Here is a 23477-nt window from a genome sequence, read left to right as displayed (position 1 = left end):
CGGATGGCCAAAGCGAGGTGGTGAATCGCGGACTAGAGCAATACTTGCGATGCTTTGTGGTGGACCAACCAAAAGATTGGGTCAAATTTTTCCATTGGCCGAGTGGTCATAAAATATCGCTCATCACTCTAGCATCGGCATGACCCCCTTTGAGGCGGTTTATGGGTGCACTCCCCCTGTCTTGCGTGCCTATGATAGACTTGTGGCAGTGGATAGGACCGAATATTAAGATGAAACCTTGAGACGGCTCAAGATGCATCTAGCAACAACTCAAAACCGCATGAAGCAGACTCATGACAAAGGGCGAAATGAGCGAGAGTTTGAGGTGGATCAATTAGTGTTTGTTCGAGCTCAACCGTATCGACAAATCATATTGAGGCCAATTTTGAACCAGAAGTTGGGTCACAAGTACTATGGTCCGTATCGAGTACTACAACGAATTGGTCAAGTAGCTTATCAGTTGGACCTACCTAAGGGGACCAGGATCCATCCGGTTTTTCATGTATCGGCATTGAAGGCCCAGATTGGGCCTAACCATGTGGTGGGTTCGGCCTTGCCCGAACCAATGGAGGAAGATGACCCAATTGAACCAGTCCGAGTCTTAGACCACAGGAGAAGACGCCATGGATCCAGATTGGAGACTAAAGTGCTAATCGAGTGGCTAGGCAAGCCCACTGACGAGTCTACTTGCGAGCTATAGTTAGATATCATGGATCGCTTCCCAATTTTCAAACCTTAAAGACAAGGTTGTGAAAGCGTGGTGGATTGATACGATTCGGACTTTGCCGATGTCGTCTCAGGCATGAGTACACTTTAGGGGTGTCTTTGTTTCTTGTTTTAATGTTTAATTTTAAAAAAATAAGTTTTCTGTATGTCACGTTTGAACGCGCGTGGAGTGCGTTCGAACGTGGTTGTGAACGCTTGCATCACGTTCGCACATCCAAAGTGCGAATTGTGTGTTCGAATGCGCTGCGAACGCCTGCATCGCGTTCGCAAATTCAGAGAAGTGGAAAATAGGTGCGTTTGAACGCACTGTGAACATCTGCATCGCATTCGCAAATTTAGAGAAGAGGGAAATAGGTGCGTTTGAACGCACTGTGAACACCTGCGTCGCATTCGCAAATTTAGAGAAGAGGGAAATAGGTGCGTTTGAATATCATGAATATCAGACAAGTGACAACTGTACCAACAATTAGTCAATCACCTATTTTTCCACTTCGGCCAACTTGTCACAGATAGGATAATTTGTGCAACGAACAACAATTGAGATACTCACTAAATCTCCAATTAAAAACTAAATGCATCAAGGTATATTAAGGATCAATTACTAATCTTGACAAAAGCAATAATAACTCTATCAACAAAATTCAAGAATATGGTTGCTAATCTACTCATTGAACCCCAATCACTCACCACACTAATGCGAGGTAATTTAGATTCACTTATAATATACTCAATATAGAATCGGTCCACATCCTATCGAGGGAACTCATAATGGCAACACATACGAAGATTAGCCAGTGTAAACACTATTAGTTCCTTTTAACGACGATTAGACCTTCGCATACAACTTCATATCATTTCCTACATGAATTACTACACATGAAGGAAGAAAGACAATTTATCGAACTCTTACTTTCTACCCCGGTTACACAACTGATTTCTCCAGTGCGATAACTAATAAGCAAGCAAGTTATCTGATTTAAACGCATACCTCCACCTTAAGAACTTACCAACAATAATTTCTCAAGTTCTTATTTGATCACTAATGAATTTAGCAAGTTAAACCTAGATGTCGCTAATGTTAATCACATCTAGCTATATGTAGTCTCTAAATTTTAATCATAGTTTACTACACATAGTCTCTAGTTATCCTACACGCAACTCATATGAATAGTATTTTGGAAAGCTTGCTTATTTGGTGAAACCTGGTTTTTCATACCATATTGTAACACCCACCTCCAATTACATGTCCCTGTTGCATAGGTAGAACCCATGTGATTTTCACATAACAAGTTGGTCAATATTTTAATACAATATACAAGATAAAACCTAACATTCTATAAATAATACAAACAAAAAGAGGCTCAAATATCACAAGCCCTAACAAGCCTTAAAATACATATCCATACAATAATAAAATAAATAAAAATAAATTGTAAAACAATTCTTTGCTAGCTCCTCTACAAACACAAGCTCATTCACTAATATGAAAATATTTCCACCAAATAATGGATCATAAAGCCTAACAAGTAACTACTTTTATAGTTTAAAGGTAGTGTAAATAAAGATGCAACAATGAGGTAAAATGAATATGCACATCATGATCATAATCAATATAGCAATACAACATACTTATCATGTTCAACTAATGTGTGTATTAGCAATCTATAACATGACATGCATCAATCCGGAGTTTAATGTTCTTAAACTTGAGCTCGCACAAAGTTTCGTCTATAGGCCATGTCAACATTGTACAATAGGATATGCATCACTTCATATGACTAAGTCTTTAACTTAGGCTCATGTAGAGCCATCCTTACAGGCCACATTAACACTCACATTCGACCACACAAATACCCCTAATAAAGGGTAGACTATAGTAGTAGAATCACATGACCGTCACCTAGTAATAGCATGATCAATTACTTGCCGTTGACTAAAGACCTTAGTCGTAAGCCCAATCACACGAGTAAGTATCACACTGATACTACTCTTTGAGCCCTTGGCTCCACATTATTACACCACTGTGTACAAATTTATGAATTGTCTCTTATGGACGCCCTTAACTTATGTTATCGGATACCGCTAGATCTATATCATCCTAATCTTCACTCTCTAACTTAAATATCCTAAAGAGTTTGCCTCTTATTGATCGATAGTAAATTGCCCATCGCCCGACCAAACGGCTGCTTGATTATTTAGAATCAATAGATTGAGACCTTAAACATAGGCTCTAATTTATAAGTATAGTAATGTCCCCCACCCGTAACCCTGACTGGTATGTGTCTAGTACTATTGAGACATAGAAGTCACTCCCTTTATGGTCATGCACGTGTGCTATTATACTACACAAACAAGAATAATGGAACAATCATCATTATTCTTTATCATCTGCTATCATATATAATTATGTCAATAGGTGTGCATAGAAATTATGATACACATAATAATGCCGAACAACAAGTTAGCATGTACTACTTGCATTAATAATAATAAAATAAATATATGTACATACATGATATGAATGCAATGCTGCCATAAGGTAAGGGATTGCATTCTCTAAATTACTCCTAGATTATAGGAGTTTTACTTGCTTAACATTGCTTTCTAGATAACTAGCTGCAACCGTGCCATAGGATCATCCTCACATAGTATGAAATCTACCTCGATAATGAAGTAATAAAAATATAAACACAACATTCCTAACACTAATTAATTAAATAATCCTACTGACATCCACTACAAGCTTGGGTAGGTCAATCTAGGAATTCTCACATTTAATAAATAGGTAGAGTTGGCAATGCTTAACCAAGGCTTAACACATTATTAAAAGTAATTAAAATAATTTACCTCAAATAGATAATATTTAATTAACTTACTTCACTAAATAAGAAAACATGTCTAATATAACATGCTCACACTAATCTGTATTAATTCTCCAATATGAGCAATTAAAATAAATATACCTAGATCACGACTCACCTGCTAAATTCAATTAATCAATATTATATTCAACCACCATAAACTCCAATTAGAGATAATTTCCTATTAGGAACAATTAGTAATGGCATTATCATACCACAATCTAAATTATTAAAATTATCTTATAATAATTAATATAGCTAACAAAACTATTCTCTAAAAATGATTAATATTTAAGGCACAAGCTTGACAATGATAATTTAATAACAAGGCTAAAGCAAATTAATGCAAATTACGCAACAATGAAACCACTTGGGCCAGCACAAGGGCCAAAGCAATGGGTTACAACCAACCCAAAAGCTACTATAAGACCTACTAAACTTGGGCCTTATCCACAAACTTGGGCTAGGCGACTCGTAGCCCAACCCACCACTTGGGTTAAGCCGCACCAAGCCCACCACTTTAGTTGGGCCACACCCAACCCAAGCTTGAGCTGGGTTAGGCTGCACTTAACCCAGCCTATCCAACCTCCTCACTCTTGATAACTAACTAACCAAGAGGAGAAAGGAGGTGGCTGCCGGCAAACACCACCATCAGCAGTCAGTAGGCCGATTGACACTCACAATGGGAATGACACTCGAAGTGCGACCCGGTCAATGATGGAGTATGAAGCCCATCTAGACGCGGGGAGCCTAATGGCAAAGGGAAGGAGTTGCCAATGGTCCCACCCACCTACGTTCCCAACCGACCACACCAAACAACACCCACCCCTTTAGCTAGCAAAGTCCACTAGAGGTGGACCGAGGTGGCCATGAGAGCTCGGCCTCCATATTTGGTGTTCGTTCGAGCCCAACCATATCGGCAATCCACATTGAGACTAATTCTGAACCAAAAGCTGGGTCACAAGTATCATAGGTCGTATCGAGTGCTACAATGAATTAGCCTAGTAGTCTACTGGTTCGACCTTCCTGAAGGAACCCGAGTTCATCCAATCTTTCATGTATCGACATTGATGACCCTATTTAGGCCTAATCAGGTGGTGGGTTCAGCTTTGCCCGAAACATTGTGTTAGGTTTTTATTTGTACTAATATAATTGGCAAATTGTGTTTCAAAATATAATTTTAATTTATGTAATGTGTCTAGATTTTATGTATGAATATATGCACAAGTTATAACAATTTATGAAATATTTGACAGAGAATATTAAAGTGGAAGATTAATTTTGGAGTCAAAGTATTCGAGACAATTTTAGAATTATTATTGAAGTGATTAAATAGTGTCATTATAGTTGAAGAAGTATAAAATTTTACCCAAGGGCATAGGAATGGGCACTCTGTATTCAACTGTCTAGTCTACTATTTGAACAAGGCGTTCGAACACACTCGAGTTGCGTTCTAACGCACTTATAGCCATTCACACCGCATTTGAATGTGAAATCAGGCGTCACACATATACATAATGTATTTTGACCGTTTGAATGCACTCAATCTGCATTCGAATGCACCCATATAACATGCAAATTTTTGGACTTTCAAGGGTTCTATTTTGACTTAGATTTAGCCTTATCTTGTTAACCTATATAAGGGTTGAGATGTTCTAACTCTAGTGAGGTGGGTGATTGCTTTTGAAAAAGAATTTTTTGGAGCTACAACATTCTTCTACCAACAAAGTTTGTCTCTTCTACAACGCACTAAGTTTTCGTCTTAAGAGTCATCTAGACGAATGATCAATCTTGAGGCCTACTGAGATTAGAGATCAATCACGAAAAGTGGTTAATCACAGGTAATGAGCAAAACTGAGAGAAATAAAGTCGTTTTTTTTTCTATTTGGGTTTTCCACGAAATTTTTTTTTGCATTCATCTTTGCTTTATTCTTTGATATTTGTTTCGCATTTATTTAAGTAAAGAGTTAATATCATTGCCTAAGGTTTAGATACATACGCATGTCTAAGTTAATTTTTTCAAGTGTTCGTACATATAGAGAAATCATTTTGGCTGTTTGAACGCACTCGAGCTGCGTTCGAACGAACCCACGTAATATGCAAATTTTTAGACTTTCAAGAGTTATGTTTTGACTTAGATTTAGCCTTATCTTGTTAGCCTAAGGATTGGAATGCCCTAAATCTAAAGAGGTGGGTGATTGGAGCTACAACGTTCTTCTCCTAACAAGGTTCGTCTCTTCTACAATGCACTAAACTTTTGTCTTAATGGTCATCTAGACGAAGAATCAATCTCGATGGCTATTGAGATTGGAGATCAATCAAGGGAAGTGCTTAATCGCGGATTTTAGCGAACAAAACTAAGAGAAACAAAGTCGTGGGGATCGATAAGTTGTTTTGTAAGTTAGTATTGTATTTGCTACGAGTTTAGTGATTGATTTTGATCCGAGTTTGGATCTGTAATTTTTTTCTCGTTTGAGTTTTTCTACGTAGAAATTGACATTCATCTTTGTTTTACTCTTTGATATTTGTTCTACATTTGTTTAAGCAAAGGGTTGATATCATTGCCTAAGGTTTAGATACCTACGCATGTCTAAGTTGGTTTTTTCACGTTAGATGAAGACAACTAAAATGAAATAATGAGAGTCTTAGACCATTGGAGGACGGTGCCATGGGCCCAGATTAGAGACTAAAGTATTGATCGAGTAGCTATGCAAGCCTACCGATCTAGCCATCTGATTTGAGTGAAATTAGATTTGTTTGAAAGCTTTTCCCTAGGGCTACCACATGAAAATTTCACGTTGATCCATCGAAAAATATTTTGAAAACTTCGTACAAATTTCTACCTAAAACTAGGTGCGAGTCAGATCAACCCCTTTTTAAGAGGAAATCGTATCACAATACCATAAACAAATGACCATTCTTTACCTATTATAAAATTATACCCTAAATCAGTATACCCGATATAATTATAAATTATAAAATTTCAAAACTAATTTTTTACTCCCTTAAGGACATATAGAGATTCCAAATGCATCCCAAAAATTAATCAATATTATACAGATCCCAATCCCTATAAATCCATGATGGACATAGAAGAAAATTTTGAAATACATTTCAATGATTTATACTCCTCCGTTGTGCAATCCAAAGATGTCTTTCGACTCTCACAATCGACGCAAGCCCTTGATATGTCCTCAGATTTGAATTCCAACTCCTAGGATGAAAGCTAGGTCCTCAAATCATCATGGTAGGATATTTTTAAGATCCAACAGTTAGATCAAAGTATGGCTTTGGGTTTTGATAGATTCAATATGGAGGAATAATTCTACCAAAACAAAATGTGGAATGGAAGTCAACAAGAGATGGTGCTCAACCTAGGTAGGGCAGTAATGGAGATGGTTGGAGTGGTAATGAAGTGTAAGGTGTTAGGTAGTAGAGAAAGATAGGAAGAAGAATGGGTCATCCCTTAGGGTCGGGAGGCATCGGCTGAACAAGGAGGTAGACAGTGGTGGTCACCCCTAGGTGGTGACTAGGTTCACCACAACTTGGAGGTAGTCAGACACAGAAGGAGTTGATCTCAAAATTATTTGATTAATCGTCAGTTAGGTGCGCACTACAAATATATATAGGTGCTACCTAACTTGACTCAGCTAGACCTAGATTGATGAGCTTAGGTCCAACTAACCCAAATAGACATCAAAGAACATAAATCTAAGGAATTACATCTCAACTAAGCCAGTCCAAAGCTAAAAGTAAATAATAGAAATCTAGGAACTCTATTGCAATTTCTGGATTTAAACTGTAGGTAATGAAACTAAGGCATTCTTCGCCCCTGATTTGGCTCGATCTAGTCGAACCATGTCAATTAAGACAAACAAGATTCTATTGTATATTGTAGGGTTTCCAAGATGAAAAGTTACATACAACTACTACTATGCATATACGACACAATATACATCTCGAAGAACTCTAGATTGCAACTACATGGTTTTTCTTAACCTTAACAGCCAAATCAATGATATCACCTTGATGGTTAGAGGAGGCCATCCCGTTGCAATGTGGGAAGAATGCTACATAGTCTAAGTGGTTATCAAAGACGAGATCAAAGCTAGGGTTTGAGAGGATTTTGAAGTGTGTTTGCCGGAGGAACGACAAGGACAACAAAAAGAAGTGCGGCCTTAAAAAACTATAAGCTTGTTGGGGTTATTTTGGTAATTTTTTAGAGATTTTTATAAATCACCCCCTACATTTTGCCTATTTTATGATTCGCACCCCGTCTTTGAGGATTTTATAACACGGCCCCTCATTTTCCCTATAATGTTTATTTAACACCCTGAGTTAACTTAACCTAACCATAATCAAACTGAATGATACTAGAAAGAGAATATTCTATTATAATCCACTATGTAATTTATAATATTCTTACATTACCCTTATACTTATCTCTAATTTTATTTATAACATGAACATCCATACTTGTTGCTTTTTCTCAAACCATGGAAAACATCACCTAAATGCCAAGCTAATTTTAGAGCTTTCAAACTCCAAGCCATGGAGATCTTAGAGCTCCCCAAACGTTAAGCCGATTTTGTTGCTTGCGATCTCAAAGATGGGGAGAGAGATGAAGAAAATTTGGGGAAAGATGGAGAAAAAAAAGTTTGAGCTAGAGAGATGAAGAAAATTAGGTAAAGTTGAGGGAAGCTTCTAAGGTTTGTACGTGATAGGGATTTTGGGAGATTTTTGTGGGTTGTGGGTTGTTGAGTTTGATATTATAATTTTGTGAGGTAGGGTTTAATTATAGATAAGAGGATTTAGATTTTGTGGGGTTAGTGTTTAGTCTAGGGAAAAAGGATTTTGTAAGGATTTAGGTTTGGTCAGACCTTTTTAAGGGTATTTTAGTAATCTTTGAACTAGAGTGAGAGAGTCACATAAACTATATAACATGATTAATGTCAGTTAGCTAAAGTAAAGTTGAGGATGTTAAATGAACATTATAGAAAAAAATGAGGGGTCGTGTTATAAAATTCTCAAAGACGGGATGCGAATCACAAAATAGGCAAAATGTAGGATGTAATTTGTAAAAATCCTAATTTTTTAATTTTATTTAATTCAGTAATTTTCTAATTTCATTTAATTTTACTGGCTAAATTGATGAATCGGTATAATTATCATTGAGCGTTCCGTCGCCATTGTTAGCTAATTTACTTTTCCCCAAACTTTAGACGAAATATTGTAACCAAAACAAAATTAGAAGATCCCCACAAAAATCAGATATAGTTCTAGAGGTGGACATTATTAACCCTTCATTTTTCAAGTCTTTTCCACAATATCATTTTTTTAGACAAGTTAAAACTTAATAGTATCCTAATTAATTAAACTGACATCGTTAAGACTTAAAATCTGAGTACACTCATCCGTGAACCCCTTTAACGATTTGAACACCATCTGATTGGCAATACTAACAGCAGCATATCAGTGGGTACTAACTTACGTTGGTTTTATTTTTCAAGAAATATAAATTACATTGGTTATTACAAAGAGGCATATAAGATTGATAAAAAAGATTAAGAGGTCTCGTAGGAAAACTACTTGCGTAAACACGCATATTTACATAAGTTCATCTCATTTGAGCATTCTGTGTGCACATACACTTCTACCTTTTTTTTCTTTTTCCTTTTTTATCTTTAACAGTTTACACTTCTACCTTAAAAGCCCAAATAAAAGACATCTTAAGCCAACTCATTATAAGCTTTCATGTAAACAGATTTCGGCCAAAACCAAATCAGATCAATCAAACACCCTAAGGAAAGGAAAATAAATAGTAAAAAGAGCATATTGCAACCCCAAGATCAGCAGCAAGTAGATTCTCTGCCGTTGTTATCATGCAGTACGAAGATCACTAGACACTGCTCCCGCATGATTGGGACATGCACCAAGATCTGCAACACGAGGAAAAGCCAATCAACATAAGAATCCAGTTTTTATTTGCATGCAAATAATTACTAATTATATAAAAGAAAAAAATAGAAATAGGAACTCATTGAGAAGAAGGTTTCTCTAATATTAAAAGAATATTAGAAGATATAGAAGCATAAGGCAGACTTTTTTTGGATTTAATATTACTTTAACAAAAAAAAATATTTAATAATAGCAGGCTAACAAATATTTACAATTTAGGATTCTCTCTCTCCACGTAAAAAAGAGAACAACCAATATGGCACATGTGGGGAAGTCCTAATTAAAAACATTGAAACTCTCAATGTCTTTCAGGACGCTGAAATGTTCAGAACATTGAAAATTTGTAAGTATGTTGGAAGAAAATGTACTAGAAAGAAAACATTGAAATTTTTGGCATCTTAAAAGATGCCAAAAGTTTTAGCAGTAAAGACGTGTTGGTTGTTATCTCCTACTTAGAAGGAGAGAAATCTAAATTTGTAAATAGTTTTAATCCGCTATTAAAAATATAATTCTTTTCTTTAAATATTAAAAAGAGTTTCATATGGCAGCAAAATGTAGAAAGTAAAAAAAGAATCCAGTACTTTACCAATTGAGATATGGGCAATGACTCATGCTAGGCATCTCCATCGAGTAGGACCATGTGAAGAGGAATCAGAACCAGAAGAAGCTCGTAATGGTCTCTTCACAAATGGGTGCTCTAGAAGTTGAGAGGCAGAGGGTCGATCATGTGGATCAACTTTCGTACACTGGCTAATAAAATCACGAGCATCTCTTGACAAGGAATTGGGGAGAGGAGGTCGTTCTCCACGGCCAATCTTATAGAAAGCTTGTGCCTGGAGTTCACAAAAGAACCAATGAATAATTTTAGAAGCCATTTTCATGCTTAAAGTATCAATACTTTCAAAGAATAGTCACTCCAAAATCCCTAGCAACTTATAATCAGAGAGGGAGAAAAACAAGTTTGCTGAGTGAAAAGAAAACGAAATGAACAGATAGTTCAGTTACTTAAACTAAAGGATAAAAATAAATAAATCGCCAAATGACTAAATAATTCTTGCCCTGTAATTCATGTAAAACAAAATTGTCACTACTAATATATATCTGCTCATGGTACATTTATACTTGCATATATTGACTGCTGTAGCTATCATTTTTATTTTTTCATATCTTTATGTTGGACAAAATACATTCCCATAAAAGATCTTGGTAGCTATCTAGAATTGTGTGTTCTAACTACTAATAAATTTCTGTTTCATTCTTGATTAGGCCTAAGAAGTCATGCCATTGTAAAATCAACATTTTATCTGAAAATCCAAGTGCTTCACTCACAAAATGCAATAAGAGAATGACCACTTGGGTCAGTCAGGTCTGTTCGACTATATCCAGTGTTATCAAAAATTGTCAAGGAAGCCACTTAGCAAGCCAAATTTGGAGAAAATCCTAATGCATGGGGATGACCGTGGTGACCACCATGGTGCCCATCTAGAAGTTAGCCAGGTCCTCAAGTGATTTGAGTCTAGGTGCTCGCATAGGAGGTCAGTCAGGTGTTGGCTGCTGGTAATTAGGTGGTTTTCAAATATGTCAACAGCTTTAATAAACGTATCAGGCATAACGTATTATTCCCACTTTGGTCCCGAACCTACCTACCATTCAACTTGTAAGAGGTTCCTAATTCCTAATAAATGAGTGTTTTCGCCATCATTTCTATTCTTCTAATCCTACAATCCTCTTTCTTTGTTTTTCAGGATTAGTAATTATGACCATTACTGAGAAGAGTAACAACCAGAAGGCTGCTGCCATAACTCTTTAAAATTACTATTACAACAGCAACAAAAACAATTGCCTCTATGCAAGGAGAAGCAACTTTTCTTATGGATACCTATAACTATTTTGATATTTTGCAGCTTTTGTGCCATATGACTGTGCACCTCATCCACCTAGCATCTAAACACTAGGCACCTCATCCACCTACTGCCTAAAGTTTCTTTAATCATTGACTATATCCATGCTCAAATGTGAAAACCATCAAAAATCTCTCCCTGGTTTTCTAACAAAACCACTCGATGATACTCCACAACCTGAGCCAACCAGTCTGTCACTTATCATGAAAAAATGTTCAATCATCTTCGATTACTTTTCCAGTTTCCACATAGTTGAAAGGGAAATTTCTTCCTAGGCCAATCATATTCACATCAACTTCATGCTAACAAACATGTTGCACATGCAAAATAATTGTGGGTAGTTTTTAGGGATAATTAGCTTTTCATCTGTTGAATTATTACTAGTTTCCACAATGACCCTCTAAATTATATTTTGGAATATAATGTTTCCATGAACTATTAGAAATACCTTAACCCCTTGACACCATAGACGGAATTAGTGCATTGTCTAAATTACCCCTCCACTCATAGCGCAAGAATTATTAAATGTCTGAGGTTAGCATAAAATATTTTAATATTTGTTCGACATTCCTTCATTGCATTCTGTCGCCTCCACATCTTCTCCCACCTCCTAGACCGCACATGAGAAGCTCACCTCCATTGCCTACTTCCAGTGCCACCGTGTCTCCGACGATGACACCGCGGCCATTCGCGCCATCTCCTCGGCCAACACCATGTACATCCGCTCCCAGCACATGTAAACATTATCTCATTTCCCCTTGCTCTTTCGCAGCAGCCCTCCTCCCGTGAATGCTTGGAAGATCTAGTGTTGGGTTGGGTTTCTCTATTTAGAGACACTCAAAGTTATGCAACTTTGAGATGATTTAAATTATATACATCTTTGGTATTTGCTTATTTGGGTTCGAGGATTGCTTTTCTTGTAGCAAAGAGAGCAATTTTTATGCTCTAGAGATTTTTGATTGCACTCATTTGGATCATATTTCGGTAAAGAATAGCTATTGGAATGTGGTTCCAAGTTGGATTTTTTGACATTGAGATCTTTTTGAAAGAGAGGAGAAGATATAGGTCATGGAGTTTTGGCCATGGCCTTATTACTTCCCACCGAAGACAAATTTGCTCCAATTTGCTTCAATTCTTCCCCACCACCACCACCACCACCAACTTCATCAAGCTCTTCACCATCCATTTTCAACACAATGTGGTCCCTGTCTAATCCAAAACTTCCATCACGCAGCATTATTCATCACCTCTGAAAGTAAGCTCATCACTAAGAAAGCCGGTATCAGAAACGAATCCCTCCTACTCTCCCTCCGTTTGCTTCATGGCAACGCACAAATTTCAGGAAACGCCCCCCAATGAGGCTTAGAACTTCATGGCAGTAGCTGAGAAATGGCAGTCAGACCACTGTTTTGGTCATACAAATTGTAAGAGAGAGTTTCAATCTTGGAATTTGAAGTTGGGATCTTGCAATAGATATAGGTGGGATTTGAATTTGAGACCCTTAGTTCTCCTTTTCCGGCTACATGGCTTGATTAGGGAGAAGAGGACGAATGCAGGAAGGGCGTTCATTGATAGAGGACGGCGAGCTTCTTGCGAGTGGATTGGGAGGTGCAGTAAGGGTATTTTGGCTATTGTCATTTTCTCTTAAGTATCACATGACTTGCACATACATATGAAAGTATTTTCGTCATATTTTTATCACGTGATTATCACATGACAATTTATGGACAATAAAAAAATAATAAAATCCTAACAAAATGGGTCAAGTAAGGTATTTCTAATAGTTCAGGGGGTTATTATGTACAAAAAAATAGTTCAAGAGTCATTGTGAAAAATAATGATAGTTTAGCAATTAAAAACGTAATTATTTGTACTTTTTACTCTTACCTAGGGCGTAGTAGCATTTAAGATTCCTACCAAGGGAAACTAATTTAATAATACAAGGCTATATTAATAGTTAATAATAAATGTATAATCATAATATTAGACTATCATAAAAGGAAAACTAAATCCTATCAGTTTTATTATCTCTAGTTTATTCAGTCCGTAAGATCTTCTGAGACAAGTAGGAAAAACAAATTGGTTGTCATTCCTGATGAGTTTTACTACATATGTACACAGTTAATTTTTAATTTGTGAAGAATGTGTTGAACATTGTTAATTGATTTAACTGGTTTGGATGATTGGATCATTTGTTCTATCATCCATCTAATCAACTACCTTGTAGACTTGTACAACATAACTCTTTCCTCCATTGTAAGTGGAAAGTATTATTCTGATATCTAACCAACCAGATTCCTGTCCAGAAATTACTTTTATGTTCATGAATGTCAGTGGAAAGTTATGGATTAGAACCTGAAATTAAATATGAAGTTCCTTTTCATTCAATGCATTTGTAGTGTCTCACCCTCCATAGTTCATCTCCATGATATGTCACACTGTTTGCTAGAACTTCTAAATAGATCCTACTAAAATTACAAACTTGCAGTAAACCCAAGAAAATATAGAACTCAAAAGTAAGAGGAGAGTTTGAATATCTTATTCTTAGGTAAAAGAACTAATTTCTTGCTCTAATTTCTTTTATCTTCCAGTGGTAACCTTTTTATTTAAATCTGTAGGACTTGTATAGGAAAACAGATATTTTTACTGCAAATCACTAGTTCCATATCTGATCCACTATTATGATGTAAATAATGAACAAGGACCACTCTAGAGGCCCTAAATGTAAGAGGATGGAGCTGCAACTATCTACCAAAGTTTCAATTGGAAATTGTATGATAGTCTATAGTTTATAGTCGCCTTCTTCATTGGCAGTCCCTTCAAGATGCAAACAGGCCAACTTACAAAGCAATGAAAATCTGTAGACCTATGCAAGGATTGCTGTGTAGTCTTGTGTTAGGCAAGTAAAATTGGAAGGAAAACAAATTCTAATAAACTTTCCCAGAAATCTTAAAATTATAAGGTGCTTAAGTGAAGATAGTAAGAAGCTAGATCATGTAGTGTGACATTTTATGTCAAATTCATTGAAATTTAGTATGACATTTTAGGTCACATCGGAAAACATTGAATTTTGCCATTTTCTTTACCCAAAATGTGAAATTAAGGCACTTAACAACCATGGTCTGTGCACCTGACAATCCATTTTGGCACATCTCATGTCACATTGAAGTAATCACTAGGCAGACATTCAATACTATAAACTGTAAAGGATGTTTCTCTTTTTAGCTAATGAACTAGAAATGGAGTTCATGTTCAGAAAAAAAGTGTTAGCAAGAATTAACTACAACACTCACCCATTCCAAATCAGGATAAGGTATCTGCCGAGTTAGCATCTCCAGAACTGTGCATCCTAAGCTCCATATATCAGCTGCAGGCCCATATGTGCTTTTAGGATTAATAACCTGAAAATTATTGTCACAGTAAAAGTTGTGTTAGTGCTGAATATCAAAAGGACATTCATGATTCATCTACAGTGAGCAATACAATACATATATATGATATTCCATTGCCTTTTTAACTGACACCACAAAACAGCAATTAGAAGAGCAGAAATATTTCATTCCTTTCCAAATGCAATAAATGAAAACTAAATAATTCGAATACTAACCTATACAGGTTCAAGATTACATATCAGAAAAAATGAACCTAGATGTGAACGAATTTCATAGTTAAAGGATTTAAAGTGGGAAAGAAGTGGCCTACAATTTGAAATCATTTGTAATATGCTTAATAATAGGATAGCATGTTGCTTATATTCATTTGTTGAGTTCAAAATAGTATTAGTTTCTTCTCAGCATAGTAAGATATATAATGGAAACAAATATGCTCTACACCTCAATTCAAATCATCCAATCAGCAGGTATGCTGCATAGCAGATACTGAAGTCAGTGCTTAGATGTCGATATTCATTCCAATATCCAGTTTCTGGGATAATCCCTAATTGGAAGAGACATATACATCTTTCTAAATAAGGGAGTTCATTAGATAAACCTTCTTTATTAAAGAATAATGGCCAAATATATGGCCACAAACTACGAAATTCTGAAGTTGACAATCATATAAAATCTAAATTAAAGACTACTTAGTTCTAGATATCAATCTAGATCACAATCAAATAGTAATCTTGACTTGGAGCTAGGCACTTCCAGCCTAGTTCTTTCCTCTACGCTCTCAAACTTAGCAAACCCTAATCCCACCAGGCCACCACCCTTCCAAAATGCCTGTGCAGTGTGCCCTCAGCCTTCTTTCCAATTTTCCTATTTATCTAATAGCATAATACTCCATACTTTATACTCTACAGAAGCCCTTCCAACTGAGATAAAGATATGATTATACAAACAAACCAGCTGTAACACCTTATCAACATGAACTAAAAGATTATCAAATAACAAAACTAACCTAAACTAAATGCTAGTATGATTTTCTAGAGCTACAAGGAGAAATACCAGTAATTCATAATACAGCTTGTCAAGAAATGTTTCTAGCTTGTTTTTTGCACTACTAGAAGGTGAGATCAGGGAATATTTTTCATCTTCAAAAATATACTCGGCACACAACTTTCAGAACATATACTTGATAGAGCATATTTTTATATGTGCGCTTCGACAATAAAGATATGTTCATCCTTCAGTCTTCTTCTAAAAGAGCATTCTTAATGTAAATATGTTTTATAAAGAGAAGGTCAACTTATGGGCATTCAAAAGTACTGATTAATGAGTGCCATCAGCAAATATTCGTTACAGAAAACTCTTTATAGCAAATAATTGAGATCATGGTAATGCATCATTGCATTGTCTTTCATATCTATTTGGCATGACTGACAATAAAAATATGCAAAAAGTTACATTTTGTACATCCAGAAATAATAATCATCAGCCAAGTTTACCTCAGGTGCCATCCAATAAACACTTCCTCTGCATGACTTCAGCCCATTTAACTTGGTCATCTGTATCATGAAATTGTCAGCATAAGCCAACTACCTAAAGCACATGATTGTAGTATATGTGTATAACATGAAAATAATTCACAAATAAACTAACCTCCTTAGCTAATCCAAAATCTGCAAGTTTCACAGATCCATTTACATGAACCAGTATATTGGCACATTTAATATCTCTGTAAAAGAAAGAAAGAGTTTTGTTATAGAATTTATTATGAAGATAACATAAATTACAAACTTAGGAGTTATTGAAAGTCTGAAATTAATGAACCTCGAGATATGAGGTGACAAAGCATTCATAACACAAATTGAGTTTTCCATATACTATTTGAACTTGTATATGTTCTGTATGGTTCCATGAAATTTCCATGCATACAGTATATGGGATTAGCGCATACATAATGACTTTCAACATTGTCATCATGGCCAAGAAATTCTAGAAAACACTTCGAAGTTGTGGATCACAATATTGTACATATAGCCATCATGATTATACACCTAAAGCTCTAAATATTTCTGATTAAGACAAATCTTTATGTCACTTGCAATGAGGTTTTGTTGGCAGGCATCTACTAGGGACTACATAATATCTGTTGGCATTCTGTGTTTCTCTTTGAATAAGAAAACATATTATGCTAAGACGAGAAACAACAAAATACATCTTTCCACCTAGAAGCTGAAAGCTTTGGACTAGTAGAAGAATTATCATCTTTCCCACATAAAATGAAATCTATAGCTATTATAGTACATGAATGTACAAAGTTGTGAGAATCAATATTGCAAAAAGTGCCCTGAATGGCCACCCCACCGCATGGTGTATAAGCGGTATGTGGGCAAATATGCTTTGACACCTATGTGAATAAATTAAAAAAATACTATATCGTAACTATAGGTACATTTTGGTTAGTAAAAAATTAATATATGTATAAATGTACTGAATAATATGTGTAGAACAATATTATATACAACAAATAACATTTGCTAGCATCATATTTTTATTAAATTATATAGAACAATAACCCACACCTACTAGCCCGATCCATCTAAACTGCCAAGTGGCCACCTAAAACTCTCAAATGGCTGCCTAAAAACATCAAAAGCCGCATATGTGATCCAATTCACAAAAATATATATGTGACTGCCAAAAATCACATATGCAGTTAAACTGCCTTGCTAGGCCACATATGACCTATGAGAGACAATCCATAGGCCATCAATGCCAAGGTGGCCATCAAAACTGCCTTTCGGAATACTGACGAGAACTTTTCAAAAGAGTACTCCTGCGTTACACATCCACCAAAAGATCATCACTAATTATATCCCAATGTCTACTAGATCATCCATGATTATGGATCTGAGTTTCAGCTGATTCTAATCTAGATCTGCTGAAATTGATATGCCATCCTCATCCTGATCTAAGCACTAAAACGGCTGAAACCCGCTACTAAGTAATTGGGTGGGTCAATAATTTTCAGACGAATCCGACCCAGAATGGCTAGATGTGACAATTATTTTTCCAATGATCTCAACCTTAATTGCCGGCACAGTGAGTTGTTTTTCAAATTTTTTACTCTACTGTGTAATTTTTGTGTTCTTTTTTTGTTTTTCCTATCCCCTCTCTCTCCCTCCTCGCTGCTACAGAAACCAACAAGGAGGGAGAGAAAAATGCTTTAGCAGTAATTTGTATTTTTCAATTTTCACTCAACATATGAGTAATTTATTTTTTTACCTTTTTTGTTTTTTTCTGATTTTTTAGAATTTCTCCTGCATATGTAATTAAAAATAGTCCAATATTGAAACTCAGATATGTCCAATATGTATCGGTTCACGGGACGGCCGATCCTAATCCCAAGACCGATCCTAGTCACAAGACTGATACTTAGAACAGTGCCAAGGATGATATAGATATAATCATTGATGCTTGATATCACAATAATTAAATACAACACTGTAATTTGAACAAAGAAATAAATAAAAAAGGCAATATGAAACAAGAATTTGCATCACCTGTGAACCACATTTCGATCATGAAGATATACCAATCCATTCAGAATCTGTCTGGTGTATGCTGAGACTTGTGTGTCTTGAAGACAATACTTATGGTACAGAGATGCTAGGGAACCATGTGTAACAAGCTCAAGGAAGATGAGAAGTTTGGTCTCTTCCTGCAATCCAAAGATTAATACAGGAGATGGCTTAAAGATGCAACAATATAATAAAAATAACAATAAACTTCTAAAAGAGCAATGTGAAGCCTTCAATTAACTTAAAGAATAAAATAAAAGGAGTGTTACTGATCTGAACTAAACTTTGTTTTGGATTTGAGATAAACATGATTACCAGATAGATCAAAAGTTAAGCTTAATGAGATGAAATTGCAATGTACCTTGTAGGTTCCATAATATTGTACTATATTTTCATGCTCAAACTGGCTTAAGAGCGTGATCTCCTGAAAGGGTATGTTACAGGTCAGAACTGTGCACACCTCACAGAACACAAATAGAAAAATCATTCACTGAAATTCAGATATTAAGCAGACTATCTAAAACAAGGAAGAGAAGGCAAAAACTCCTGTATGCCATTTATAATCCATCAGAAAGAACAAAAGGACAAGAAAACATAGAACTCACTTGCTCAAGTTGGATAATACATTGTTGAGCATTGCTTCCTTGGTCAAGCAAGGATACTTCTTTAATAGCAAAGAATACACCTTCACTGCAAAAACAAGAAACATAAGATAGAGAACAAACAAAGCTATATATATAGTATCATTTGCCAATTTTACACCTATACAGTAAAGAACAAGAGCAGAAACCCTTAATCAGAAGTTGGATCAAGGAGAAACCACATTTCCAATGTTAAGCAGGTGCATGTATGTTCTAGACAGTAAACTAATGGAAAGAGAATATCATGATGGATAACTCGGCTATTGGGACTATATGAAAAGCCTAGGGTGATAAAAAAAGGTTAATGATTTATTTGGCATTCCTTTTATCTAGTGAGAACTAACCCAGTAAATGAGCTAATTTTCATTTGTCTAGCAGACAAGATGAGGATATTATTTTGACCAAGGTTCCCAGTATCAGGATTGGGATCGGTATTTGTTCTTTAGAAAAATAATACTTATTAGCAGTATTAACCGTGTTGGCTGCTCATATCAGATCGAACTATAATTATGTAAAATTTTAAATATTATTTTCAAACGCAGAAATTTTTTTAAAAATTTAGAGAAAATGAGAGAAAAATAAGAAAATAAAAATTACTCACATTAAAAAATGTATTAACTTAAAATTCAAAATTTTGATAAATATCAAACTCTCTCTCTCCCTTCCACCCTCTCAAAATTCAAAACTTACTCAAAAATTATTCACATATACTAGATTCCTATTTTTTCTTTACTTCTTCCCCCCTCTCTCTCTCAAGCTCTCATTAACTGGTGCTACTACTTCACTACAGCAACAATAGTAGAGATCATTGAATCCACTCAGTGTAAAAAGAGAAAGAGAAAAGGAATGAGAGGAATTAAAAACTGAAAAAAATATTAAGAAAACTCATCCGAGGTGGTCGGATCTTCGTTGGAGAATGCCACCAGAGATCGAGATTGCTGAAGATCTACTCAGTCACCGGTGGAAGAAGTGAGAAAGAAAAGAAAAAAAGAAAGAGAAAATGAGAGAGAGAAAAGAGAAAGAGAGGAGCGTGGAGGGATGGGGTCTAGGTCGGATCCCACCCGTTCTCGCCAGTTTCGGACGGGATTAGTCCGAAACGAATCGGGTATCAACCGAAATGACCGATACCTAGAACCGATCCCGATCCGTTTCGGTCGATCCCACTCGAGATCGGCCGAAACTGGGAACTACAATTTTGATATTAAAGTTATAACTGAGGGATCATTCTATGTTATGGACCAAAAGTTTGCTTTCTGATCTAGATCGATTGTAGAAAATTAGCCCACGCAGTCAAACGAGAATAATCACCAGATATTCTACCATAATAAAAAATTATGAAACCAGGGATGGTTGATTCATAACTTTCTGATCTACGTTTTTGGTATTTACACCCCTTACAGATTTTGACTGCAACTGAAACAAAGATACGTAAAGGTAGGAGTGATGGTGAAAGTGGCGGGTGATGGTGATAATGATGTGATGGATGATAATGGCGATGGGGCGGATGGATCGTGGTGTTAAGGAGATAAGGATGAGTGGGCAGAAGAGGTTAAGATCCTAAAGAGAAGAAAGGACTCGACAGATAAGAGGGATTAGAGGATTACCAACATCAAGATGGCGCATGGCTAGGGCCTTCTTTCAAAAAATTAAAGAATTAGCTTTGAGTCCCTAAATTAAAGAAATTTACAATCTATACGGTTGGTCTTTGGATCTTTCAAAAACGAAACAATCTATGCAGTTCCAAGAAAGCATTCATAAGATATTCATGCAACGTCTAAAATAATATGAAATCAGATGGATCAAATTTGTGATGTTATGATTTATGAATTTTGTATTCAAAGTTTTTCATATTCGAATTTATCTAGAGCAAAACGGAGTAACAATCCGAGAACAAATTGGAGAACAGTTTAAATAGGTTATTTGTTTATTTCACTATAACTAAGGTTTTATGGTGTGTATCTTAGACATGCTTATGAATGCTTATTAAATGAATATATCTTTCTCAATCTCTCAATCTCTTATCCCTCTAGCTTTCTCTCTATTCTCTTAAAAGTCCCCTTTCTAATCACCCTTTCCTCTTAACGACTTTCACTTTCACCACGAGAGTATTCTTTCTCACTGTATGCAACCCTATCAAAGTCATTATTGACGTTCCACCATTAGCTATATCAACCCTAGCTCTAATTTACTTACCATCTACCACATATAAACCCTACATTCAGTGCACGCCACTTCAACTCACTCAACAAGGGCTTTATTTGCTGTCCCGGGTTGATTTGATTGCGATCCTTAATGGGCCGTATCAATTTGGTATCAGAGCTCAGGTAGCTCCAAGACAGTCCGCTATATATATATATATATATAATAAAGCAAGTGAACAAGCCAAAAAAATACAATTTAGACAAGTATTGCACAAAGATCTTAAGGTTTCTTTATTACGAAACGGAAAACTATTATTTATAGACTGCTGGATGACCTTTACTACAATTCATATACAAAACATTCAAAGCTTTTGTCAAAAAGGCCTCTTCATTCAGAGACACTTATGAGAGATGTTAACTAGATGACAACATAAATAAGATTATATGAACTTGTAATAAGCATTGGTAAATAAAACATTGCGCAATAATCACCAGAAAATCCATAAATGCAATTCAAATAATTGATGAAGGAAACATATTTCACAAAAAGGAGTGGAAAATTATTATGTCGCATCATCACTTACTCGCTGATCGCTTCATATACTGTTCCAAATGAGCCATTCCCAAGGAGCACTCCCTTTGTCCAAGACATGAACTTTCTCTTGGATTTGGCATTTGGGGAGACAGTGGACATTGTTTCGGTAGTCGTACTAGATGTGTCATCATCATTTGTAGACAAAGAGGATGTCCCTGTAAAGTCCTCTGAGGTCTCTCCTAACCTCAGCTCCCTGAACTCCTCCCTTTCAACTGACTCATCCACTTGATATATATTATCCTCCTCATCCTTCTCATAGTCAAAATGTTTACTCTTTTCTCCAGTACCAAACCCAAGGCCTTCATTACTGGGAGACAATAATCTCACAATCCGCTCAGCTGATGGCGGAGGGTATAAGATCGAAATTGCTCGAGGAGGAACAAGAACTGGCGGTCGGTCACCTCTAATTCCTCCACCTGCCCTACCAATCCTTGAAGACCAGCAAGCAACTTCCAGAGTTTCATCATTTCCAACTTTAGCATCATCCTTGGATTTATCAAGCAAATGATCTTCCTCCTCCACATTTTGACTACTTATGGATTCTTTAACAAGAACCGATGGCACCACCTCTTTGATTCCTCCATCAACTTTAGCTTCACCTTTGGATTCACATATCAGCTGAAAACCTTCCACTACCAAATTATAACTACTTGCAGATTCTTCCTCTATCGTACTAACCGCATCCGTAGGAGTAGAATTTGGGGGAAGGTTGAGATATTGGCTACTTGCGCTATCCGCGAGGAGGATCTGCGACTTTGGGAGGCAGTCGGATTTGCACCGGACTTTCCGAGCCTCCCACTCTGCGACGGGGATCGCGAATTCCTCCGGGCCGGAGAGGCCAAGACTGCGGCAAAGGAGATCGACTTCCCCCTCGACGCTGCCCCCGATGCGGAAACTAGTCTGGTTAGAGTAGGAGGAGCGATAAAGGTCGAGTGATTTGGCGGCACGGATGTTGGGCGATTCACTGCACAAGGAAGACGAAGCCGAAGACCACGACTTTCCGTCCACAGAGCTTCCACCAGGATCGTAGTCTATGTGCTTGCTCGCGTTGCGCCGCTCCAGCATCGGCTTCAAGCCCATCCCCTGCTGCTGCTTTCGCGGCTTGCGGTCCGTTTGCCGGCTCCTGGACCGCAAGGAGCCGGCTTTGTTATTCAGGAAGAACATTTGGGGCAGAAAACGGAGAATCCATCAAGGAAAAGGGCCCAAGAAGGGCTTCTCGTGGTTGGATCGGATAAAAGAATGAAAAGACTGGTAACTCAGAAGTAGGAATTGATGAAAGCGTAGAGAAGAAGAAGAGAGGGAGATTGGATGGATTACGGATGGGGATTTGGGTACTTTCTAGGAAATGAGAAGAGAATGGAGAGATTGAAGGATCCTGGATGGGACTGGGAGATACGTTTGGAAAGTACAAAACAAAAAGAAGGAAAAAAGGGAGGAGTTGACTGGTGATCGAAGCACGCGGTTGGGAAAGACTTCTGAGACTGTGGCAAAGAACTAAAGAAAGATCGGCACACGCTTCCGTACTTTACTTTTCCATTAATTTAGCCTTTTATTAAAAAAAAAATAGGCGGATTTGTCTGACAAATATTTTCGGCCGCCATTTGCAGCGCTCGTTTGGATCAAATTCGAGTGATATATTAACCAACTATAACTATAATAGAGCTATCTATTAGTTAGATTCTTTTCTTAT

The 23477-nt window shown here is 36.5% G+C and overlaps 1 protein-coding gene across 1 annotated transcript; it reads right to left on the bottom strand.

Annotated features, from left to right (window-relative positions):
• Positions 1-9138: 9138 nt before the first annotated feature.
• LOC140773645 (mitogen-activated protein kinase kinase kinase 1-like) lies at positions 9139-23247 on the bottom strand. Its single transcript, XM_073116318.1, has 9 exons — positions 21777-23247; positions 19016-19100; positions 18772-18834; positions 18393-18550; positions 16486-16561; positions 16332-16391; positions 14740-14847; positions 10132-10378; positions 9139-9526 (listed from the first exon to the last, which is right to left on the bottom strand). Exons 1-8 carry the CDS (start codon positions 22949-22951, stop codon positions 10154-10156), a joined length of 1950 nt encoding a protein of 649 aa, XP_072972419.1. The 5' UTR covers positions 22952-23247; the 3' UTR covers positions 9139-9526; positions 10132-10153.
• Between the last annotated feature and the right edge of the window lie 230 nt (positions 23248-23477).

This window comes from Typha angustifolia, chromosome 13 (assembly GCF_048772165.1).
Source record: "Typha angustifolia cultivar Huaian chromosome 13, ASM4877216v1, whole genome shotgun sequence".
NCBI classification, from domain to species: domain Eukaryota; kingdom Viridiplantae; phylum Streptophyta; class Magnoliopsida; order Poales; family Typhaceae; genus Typha; species Typha angustifolia.
This window is presented reverse-complemented; position numbering and strand designations above follow the sequence as displayed.